The 9,209-nt window shown below is 52.4% G+C and overlaps 1 protein-coding gene across 3 annotated transcripts in view; it reads right to left on the bottom strand.

The window, feature by feature from the left end:
- Positions 1–756: 756 nt before the first annotated feature.
- The window catches only part of VAV2 (vav guanine nucleotide exchange factor 2), a 99,673-nt gene continuing 91,220 nt past the window's right edge, over positions 757–9,209 (bottom strand). For 2 of the 3 annotated variants that reach the window (XM_042878787.1, XM_042878789.1), the window contains exons 20-26: positions 8,419–8,546; positions 8,157–8,231; positions 7,764–7,816; positions 6,905–7,021; positions 6,731–6,818; positions 6,519–6,642; positions 5,525–5,799 (exon numbers count right to left, since the gene is read on the bottom strand). In XM_042878787.1, coding sequence (XP_042734721.1) covers positions 5,567–5,799; positions 6,519–6,642; positions 6,731–6,818; positions 6,905–7,021; positions 7,764–7,816; positions 8,157–8,231; positions 8,419–8,546 — 818 coding nt within the window. In that variant the 3' untranslated portion in view covers positions 5,525–5,566. Of the gene's footprint in view, positions 3,344–3,850; positions 4,006–5,524; positions 5,800–6,518; positions 6,643–6,730; positions 6,819–6,904; positions 7,022–7,763; positions 7,817–8,156; positions 8,232–8,418; positions 8,547–9,209 lie in introns of those variants that run through there. The other variant, XM_042878788.1, reaches the window with a different exon arrangement.

Raw genomic sequence — 9,209 nt, 5'->3', positions numbered from 1 at the left:
GTCACCAAGTGCTGCCAGGGGTGTCCCCAGCAAGGAGGTGGCGTGAATGCAGTTTGGCACTCACCTGTTCCATGCTCCAGTGCTGTGCTGTGGGTTTCTGCTGGCAGAACAGTGCTCAGATCACAGAGATCAGCATTTCATACGTGGTGTGTGCTGGAGAGCTTCCCTGAGACTGAATGGCACCAACAGGGATACGGTTTGTGCCAGGCAGGGGTCTGCAGCTCAGCCAAGGTGACACCCAGCTGAGCTGCATCCTTCTAACCCCAGCCAGAAGAGCAGGGAAAAACATTATTAATTCAGTAGTAGGGCAGCTCACAGTAGCATCCCTGGGGTGGAAGCTTCCCCTCCCTCCAAAAACACCTGGGGCAATTTGTAAGCAGGGCTGTGGTTTTTATTTCATCGCTCTGGAAAATGCCACTGCATGTAGAGCCGGGTGGGATTTGGGAACGTGATCCAAAGAAATGAATGGAAGCTGTGAAAAATCACCCGCTCCCTTCTCAGCCACCCCAATGGGAGAGGGGCAGCTGCAGAGGAACAGCTGCTGGGAGCTGCCCTGGCTGAGCCCCGTTGGGTCTGAGGCTGCAGGATGGGATCAGCTGAGCAATGCAGTTCTGGGTGGGGTGTGAACACCGACCATCAGGAAGGATCCATCCCCACTATACCCCACAGAAGCCCAACACAAACCCCATCCCTCTCGTGTGGGTTTTACTGGTGATAAAAACCACAGCTGCCAAAAAAAAAAAATATAAAAGGAGCTATCAGCAAAATTACACTTTATTTTTGTTGGGTTTTTTTTTTTTGTTTTCATCGTGGGATTTACTTGGATGTATTGTAACTTAAAAAGGTCTGGAAGAACCACATGCAAAAGGGTTTCTAAGTAGCAGCTAAAGATTCTATTCCAGCATTACAAGCTACTTCAAATGATTTCCAAATTGCCAGCTAGAACCTATCCCATAAACAAACAGTTTTACCTTTGGACCCCTCCACCCGAGCCCGTTCGACCCCCGTTAGTGCAGTGCAAAGGAAAAACCCAAGGAATTTACATATTATTTTCCAACGTATCCCATTGCAATTCTGAACGTCCGCGACGAACTAAAATATATATACAATTTTCTCGCCATCATAAAAAACAAACAAACAAACAAACACATTTTCCTTCTTATTCACAGATATATATCGTGGCAAATGGCTGAATAATTACTTACAAACGAAAAACATCTTTTTTTTTTCTTTTTTTTTCTTTTTTCTTTTTTTTTTTTTTTAAAACAAGTTTCTTACAACAGTAAACACGAGAGGGAGACCTTGCTGGGGGGGTTGGACCTGGGGGGCTGTGCAGGAGATGTCACACACGCACCTTCTGCAGGGGGAACACCGTGCCCTTCTGAGGGGGATGCACCCAGTGCAGGCACAGGGAATCCATCCCAGATGGGAGGGGGGGGGTTGCATAGGGCTTTAATAGCATCTGAGGCAGACCTTCGGCCATCAGTTGTTCTCTTGTCTGTGTGTGTCTCGCCCACCTTAGATGTGCTCTCAGGCACACCAAAATTGGGGAAATCTGAGCAAGGCCCTTCACGCTGCAGCAGGGCACTGCCTGCTCCTCATTTGCTGCAGCCCAATTTTTTTCCCTTGCAGAGCACGAACCATTCAGCTCCTTTAGCAAACAGGACCCCTTGGACACATCCCATACTAAGCACCAATAGCTGGCCTGGAAGAGGTTAGCACCAAACAGTACCTTGCTAAAGCCCCGAGCCCTGCACTGTGCCCCCTCACCCTGCTGGGCACTGCTGTGGTGAGCCCAAGGAACCCAACACATTCCCAGCCCTATCCAGAGCCCTGGGCAGCACACTGATCTGGCCCTGGGCTTCTCACTGAGCAACACAGCCGTGTTCCCAAGTGAACACACTGCCCTTTCCAATGGGATCCCCAGGCTCTCCCATGTAATCCCTCAAGCTCTGCTGACAGCAAGGCTGGGACACAGCACTGCACGGTGCTGGTGTCTCCCAGGGCTGCTTTTACACCGTGCCAGGGACAGCTTCGGGCACAGCAGCAGCTCCAAATGCCACTTATGCACAGAGACAGGAGGGCATTTCTCAAGGCTCAGAGATAGGAAAGTCATTCCTCGCTACAAACACACACAGACGCACACACATGTATTTGTTCAAAACAGCACTTTGGAAGGAAATTCTGGAGCTGGGTGGCAAAGGCAGCGCCCAGCAGAAGATGCCAGCCCAGCTCTCCAAACAGCAGCTCTGCCTATGCGTTACAGGCTGCAGTGTGGGAAGAACAGACTGGGATGGATGGAACTCAGGACAAAGTGGCAATGCACAGACAGACGGACCTTTCCTTGACAGCAGCAGCGGTAACAGCCTGTGGGAAGAAGAGGGGGCAATGCTCTCGGCCCCCAAAAGTGCACACAGCTGGAGAAGAAGAGATGCTTTCACAATGTCTTGAGATAAATCAGGACTTCATACCATAGCCCTTACTCATGTGGGTTCGCCCCACTGAGCTCAGTGAGGTGGGACACGTATGGCTGCAGAAAAATGGACCTCGCTGAGGTGCTCAATCCATTCTCCCATCTGCTCCTCCGCCGGGACCTGTGCCCCTGTGACCTCCAAAACTCACACGTGGCAAGGCACACCTCCAGCCCTGCAACACCAGCAGCTCACCCAGTGTCCTGGGCTGCCCCATGCACCCCCAGCACAGCAGTAGGGTCTGGGGGGGGAAGTGAGGAAAGGGGCTCGGGATGCCCACAGGGCTTTTTTCTCTCCCGTGTCCGTGGTCCAGCTGTGCTCCCCAGCTCACAGCTGTCATCCCTCAGGGATGAGCAGCTCCATCCCTGGTCCCAAGGTGCATCCCAACATGATGCAGCCACGGTCCCTATCCCGAGCCCTGCATGCTCACCTCTGAACCCCCGGGCACAGCCCAGGCTTTCAGCCACACCATTTGAAAACACTTCTAGGAAAAATAAGGTCCGGATACCCCCCTGGGGGGCACCACGCAGAGTCCCTCCGCTCTGTCCATTCAGGGGAGCGCGGCTCTCCCAGGAGCAGTCGCCGCACAAACGTCATCCGACAGACCACGAATCTTCTACAGACAGAACAGGGCCGGGGCTGGAGGCATCCCGACGCACACACACATGCTGTACAGAGGAATGGATTTACTAAAGAGTCTGGGGAGAGCGGTGGTGCTCCCGGCATTGCTGGCAGGCGTGGGGCCGGGCTGCTGGGGGAGCAGCGTGTGGTCTGCAGCGGATCGCTCCGGGCACTCGATGACTTTCCATGAGGCATCCCCAGCATCATTGCACCCCCTCTTCTTCCACGTACGTCGAGGGAAACCAGCCGACCTGAGGGAAGATGGAGAGCTGAGCGGTGGGGAGCAGCAGGGAGCTCCTGTCCCACCTCTGGGACTGCTCCTCTGTCACCACATGCTGAGTTATCTGACCCAGCCATGTGGCAGTGATGGGGAGGTGACGCAGTTCTTAGATGCAGCTGCTACCAAAATTTGCACAGTGACTCAGAGCAACTGTACACTGCCTCAGTCTGTAGCTGCAATAAAGAAGGGATCAGGAATGTGTCCCAAGTGCTGCAAACCCTAGGGGACATCTGAGCAAGCCATCAGCTTGCTGCTTTCCCCCAGACCACTGAGGCTTCCAATCACAGAACCACACATTTAGTGGGCATGGTGGGAATGGGTCAACAGTTGGACATTAGTACATTAACAATTCTATCATTCTATGATTAATTTCCTTGCATGCAAGCTTAAGGAAGAGATCTGGACATGATATGGACCACGTGGTAGGAAGGAGATGGGACACCAATTGCACAGGGGATGGGACACCAAGTGCACGTACCCTCCCGTTGGTTTCCCCCTTCCACCAGCCCTGGTCGCCGCCGATCCTGCTGTAGATCTTCACCACATCGCCCTCCCGCAGCGACAGCTCCCGCATGTCCCGTGCTGCAAAGTTGTAGCGTGCCACTGCCGTCCCTATGACCCGTGGGGTGAACACTGCAGGGGGACAAAGTGAAGTGTTGGGACTGGCCCCCACCACATGGAGCAGCTGAAGCCTGGGGAAAGCTCCACGGGGTTCAACCTGGGTTTTCCACCACGGCGCTGGCTCCCATTGCAACGCCGTGACCTGCATCAGCTCTGGTCTCATGTGAAATGGGGTGGTCAGGGGTGAAGTGGTTCCTCTTGGGGTCATAGAGCCCCGTGGTCAGAGCTGGGACAGCCGCATGGCTGCCCAGGAGGGGCTGTGACCCATTGCTGGGGCAATTTGGTGAGAAGGGAAGGCGGTGGCAAAAGGAAAGATTTCAAAGGAATCAACAATTATTCATGGTGGAATCATGGAAAAATTTCCTTTCCCTCATTTATAACTCCTGATGGGACCACCGTGCCAAAAGGTGTTTGGCAAGTCAGCTTGTGTTTGAACCACCTCAAAACTGGGACTGGATTCTCTGAGAGATGTTGAGCAGTGCATCTCCATTGCTCCGTGCAGGGAAGTGCAGGGCATGGGGAGGAGACTGCTGGAGAACTGCACACAGAGGAGCAGTGGGGATGGGCTGGAGGAGAGGGAGAGAGGTCCAGGACAGTCCACATCACTGCAGGGTGCTCCTGGGCAAGCGGGGGGGGGAAAGGTTCTTTTTGTGGTGTTTGCAAAATGAGAAGAAAAAAATAATTAGAACCTTTAAGAAATGGGTTTTGATCAAATGTCCTTTTTGTCCTGGGATTTTTGAGTGTTAATTCATTTTTATTATTATTTTTTTTTAATTTTGCAAACCAAGGTTGAACTAAGCTTGAGGAAAAGCTTTGCCCAGATTTCCAGCTGTTGGGGTGGAAGGAGATGAGGATGGCGATGGAGGAGAGGCGGACACACAGCGTGCAATCATCCATCCCCACCAGGCTGGAGAATGGAGCAAGAACCACAACAGCTTTGAGCTCTTTTATCAGGAGCTTGCTCAGAGCCCATTTCAGCACAGAGTCACAGTTTGTGTGCACTTAAAGGATCCCAAATTCCCTGTTATGTCCTGATACCCTGAAAAGTTGTGTGCTCAAACAACAGCTTTAGGGGAAAACACACGTGGCTCAGCAGATGGCTTTCCCTGTCCAGCAAAAAGAAAATGCTGGCAAATAATAGCATAAAAAGGACACATTTTTGCTCTGAACCCTTGTAAACAGGGAGGAAGACACTGGTCTGCAATGCATTTAAAACCAGAACTCCACTGTGGGGAGCCTGAGCCCCAGACACACAACCCAGGTTTCCCATCCCCTTTAGCACAGTCCTCCTGAGCAGGCTGAGATCCCAGAGCTCAAAAACTGCTGGACACTGAGATGTTCTCCTTAGCCAGCAAGGACAACCAGGCTGGAAGTTGGTGTGATGCCAATGTTCCTTTGGTGAAACACATGGGATGAGCAAGTCGAGCTTGAAGTACATCATGAGATCCCAATGCGACAGAGTTTGTCACTGATTTAAGCACCCTTTCTCAATAGCAACAGTTCCAATCAATCCAAAAAACTCCTGCTTTGATTTTTAGGGAGAGCATTTGCTTTTTGCAAAGCCATGATTTATTCACTTGTTTCCAGGCTGAGCCACCGGCAGGGCATGGCCAGGGCCCTCAGAGCTGCCTGTGGGTGCAGAAGGGACAGCAGGGACCACGCAGGTCCCACTGTGATGGCTTTCAAGCTGGGGATGCTGTGGGTCTCTCCATGGGGTACCTGACCAGAAGGGACTGGAGGAGCTCTGAGAAGAAAAGTTGAGGCCCTGAGGACTGAGAAAAGAAAAGTTGTAGGAAGCGCAGGAGGCTGCAAAGAGGTTAAGAGAGAAACAGAAAGATGCAGAACACGCATTAAAAAGGAAATTAAAATAAAAGAAAATCGTAATGCACAACGTTGTAAAAGCCAATGGGGAAATACAGGGCAGGGCATGCAGAGGTCACATGCTCAGGACTGGGGCAGCCATGGCAGGTGCAGCCACTGCCCAGGGCACAGGGGTGTGCACAAATGGAAAAGATGTCTGATCAACTTTCAAGAACTGTTTTCCATCGGTAGCATTTTTATAATTTATCATGGAAAAGGTTTTAAACAATTTTTTTTCCCTCCAATTTCTGCTCCCGGCCTTTGAGACAAAACCAAATGCTTTGCAACAGCACAGATTTTGCTCTCCATTTGCTCTGATTTCCTTCTTTTTTTTTTTGCTTTTAAGCTCCGGTTTTCCATTTCCCCCATCAGCCCCATTAAAGGAGTCCCTGTGGGATTCAAACCCCACCAGAGACACTGCAACCAGACCCCCACACACACAAGCTGAAGTGGGCAGGACAGCCTGAATGCACCCAACCAAAGCTGCCACACATTTCTCCGCACTTCAGCAAATCTCTGCTGAGCACAGTGGGGCAGCGTGACGGGGGAAGGCAGCAAAGAGCTGCTGGGAGGCTGCAAATCCCCGCTCAGACCGAGCCCACGCTCCACAGAACGGGTGAGGTTTCCCATTGGAAACGCAGTAATGAGGCTGAGATGGGTCCTACCTGGAGAGCGGGTGAAGGTCCTGGAGGTAGAGCGTTCCCGTGACTTGTACGGGTACTTGAGCGTCGTGTCCAGCTGCTTGAAACTCTCCTTCAGCGAATGGTTCTGGTAGTATTCCACCAACTCCTGCAAAGCACACGGGGGCCGTGGCTGGGAGATGCTCTGCAGGATTGGCATCAGCCTGCCGTGCTCCCAAAGGGCTTCAAGGACATACCAACAAGCTTTCAAACTTCTTGGCTTCCGTGATGTGGATCCAGTTGTCCTTCTCCACCACCTTGATGTGCTTCACTTCTTCATTGAACCTAAGACCGGACGCAAAGACGCTCAGCAAAAGGTGTGCTGGTGCTCCTGGGGTCACGATCCGTGCGCCCCATGAGGATGCACTCACTTGATGCTGATGGCAAAGCGCTCAGCCTCGGCTGGCCGCTCACGGATCAGGTAGGTGCCGCTGACGTGGGCCTTCAGCAGGTTGTCCGTCTGCTGCCGCTCCATGTTCCCTGCAAACCTGAGCCACAGAGGCTGAGCATCCCGGGGCCAGCTGCCTCCCCAGGGCATTTGTGAGCTAGGATTCAGCTTCCTTCAAGCACTGGCGTATTTTAGGCAAAAAGGTGCATATCTCTCTTAATTATTAAAGGTGAGAAGGTTGGGGAAGTAGAGAAACAGATCCAGTCCTTCAGAGGCAGAATCAGCCACTGCCACTGAATAAAGAGTAATGGGCAATGCAGTTTGAAGGGCATTCCAAGGAATGGAACACCCCCTGTGAGGACAGGCTGAGGTCAGGATGGACCTTGAGCACCATGAAGGAGCTGTAGGTGTCCCTGTTCACTGTAGGGCATAGCACTAGGTGACCTTTAAAGGATCCTTCTGACTCAAATGGTTCTCTGGTTCTAAGTCCCTCATGTTTCCAGGGCTCCTAGAAAACCCCACTGGCTGGGAATTGGTCCCCAGAGGAAGGAGGCTTCAATGGGAGCTGGAATAACTTAGACTCACAGTAATTTAGACTCGTGAACTTGAAACCCTGGATGGTGCCAGCAGGAGGAGGCGAGAGGAAATGGAAGCACAACCTCTCCTGCCAAGGCAGAAATTACATCTTCCCTTCCCAAGTCATTTTCTCAACGATGAAATCCCCACAGACACTGTGGATTTCAATGCCTGGACACCAAGGTGCACTCACAGCTCTGTGTTGGCACAGGTTGATGACAAAGCAACAATTAAAACCAAAGCTGACACATCTCGGTGCGACTCACCATGGGTACACCGTGTAGTCGATCTCCCGTGACGGTGGACGACTGTTGGGAGGCTGCAAAGAGAGCACTGCTCATTACTGCCCAGCACCTAACGAGGTGCTCCTATCCATGGGAGGGGCTCTGCCAGGCAGCTTCAGAGCCACCAGATCTGGGGGTGCAGGGCAGGGTTGAGTGCTTCTCCCTCAGCCTCCCCCCCCCCCCCCCAAATAGCTGTGGATGAATGTGCTGCGCTTTTTTCATTTATTTAAGCCTTTTTTAATTGGGAAGTAAGCTGACAGCACTGCTGCGTGTAGTAAAAAAGGACTGGGGAGAGCCGAGGGCCCTCCAGGGCATCTCATGCCCCCTGGAATGAAGCAGGAATCCCTTTCAACCGACCCACAGCCACACACATACCCTGGCATCCACGGGGCAGGGCTTTACGGACGAGCTGGGGAAGTAACCTGACTTCTTGGTCTGCAGCAGCCGCCCCTGCAGAGCACAGAGCTGGGGATCAGCGAGGTGCACAGAGGAGCAGTGTATGGATGAGGACAAACCCTAATGCAGCTCCCAAGCACCGTGCAGCCCAACCCCGCGCTACAGAAGATGTGACAAAGGGACAACGCAGATGACAGTGGCTTAAAACGTGCCAGCAGCTCTCTGAGGGAAGGGCCCTCACCTCCCACCAAGGCGAGTCGGGGTCTCCCCTCAGCAGCTCAATCACATCTCCAATTTGGAATGTCAGCACTGGCTTGCCAGGCGGCGCGGGGTTCCCGTGGTAGTTCTGCACTGCAACCATTTTAGGACCTGGGGGAGATGCAAAGCAGTTTCATCCCTGCTAAAGAAAAGCAAAATGACAATAACCTCCCACCTCCTGCTGTTCTTTGTCCCGTGAGCTGCAGATCTAACGGCAGCAGCAGGCAGGTGTTTGGGGCAGAAAGCATGAAAATGAAAGGGATCAGCAAAATGCCTGCAACCATGTGCTCTGTGCTGGGCTGCAGCGGGGCCCAGAAAGCACTTCTCCAACCCAGTAGTTTGCAGCCAAAGTCCAGTTGTCTTTTAATTAATCACACATTAAACAGAGCTACCCACAGTGCTCTACAACCACTGTGTTTGCCTTCAGATTGCTTCCCCACCTCTGCTGCCAGCTGCCTCTCCCCACCCAGCAGGAGCGCTGTGCTGTGTTTCCAAACCAATGATCTGATTCGGTTTCTTTTTGCCAGGCTTTCCTTCCGACAGGAAAAGCACAAAAACAAATTGTTCCTTCTTCTTCGAGACAGAACACGGGCAGGGCAGCCCAGCACTCTGACCAGGTTGGTGTGAAGAAAAATAAAATGAATATACAAAAGAGGTTGCAGCAACCATAGTGACTCAGGTTCCCACCAGAGGGCAGCGCATCATGCATGGGCATGGGCATGTTCCATCACTACCAAGCTGCTCTGCCAGGGAGAGCGTGGCTTGCATTACAGG

This window comes from Lagopus leucura, unplaced genomic scaffold (genome assembly GCF_019238085.1).
Source record: "Lagopus leucura isolate 7727_CA_CO unplaced genomic scaffold, USGS_WTPT01 Super-Scaffold_100022, whole genome shotgun sequence".
Classification (NCBI taxonomy): Eukaryota; Metazoa; Chordata; class Aves; order Galliformes; family Phasianidae; genus Lagopus; species Lagopus leucura.
Note: the sequence above shows the minus strand (reverse complement) of the source record. Positions and strands in the feature narration are given on the sequence as shown.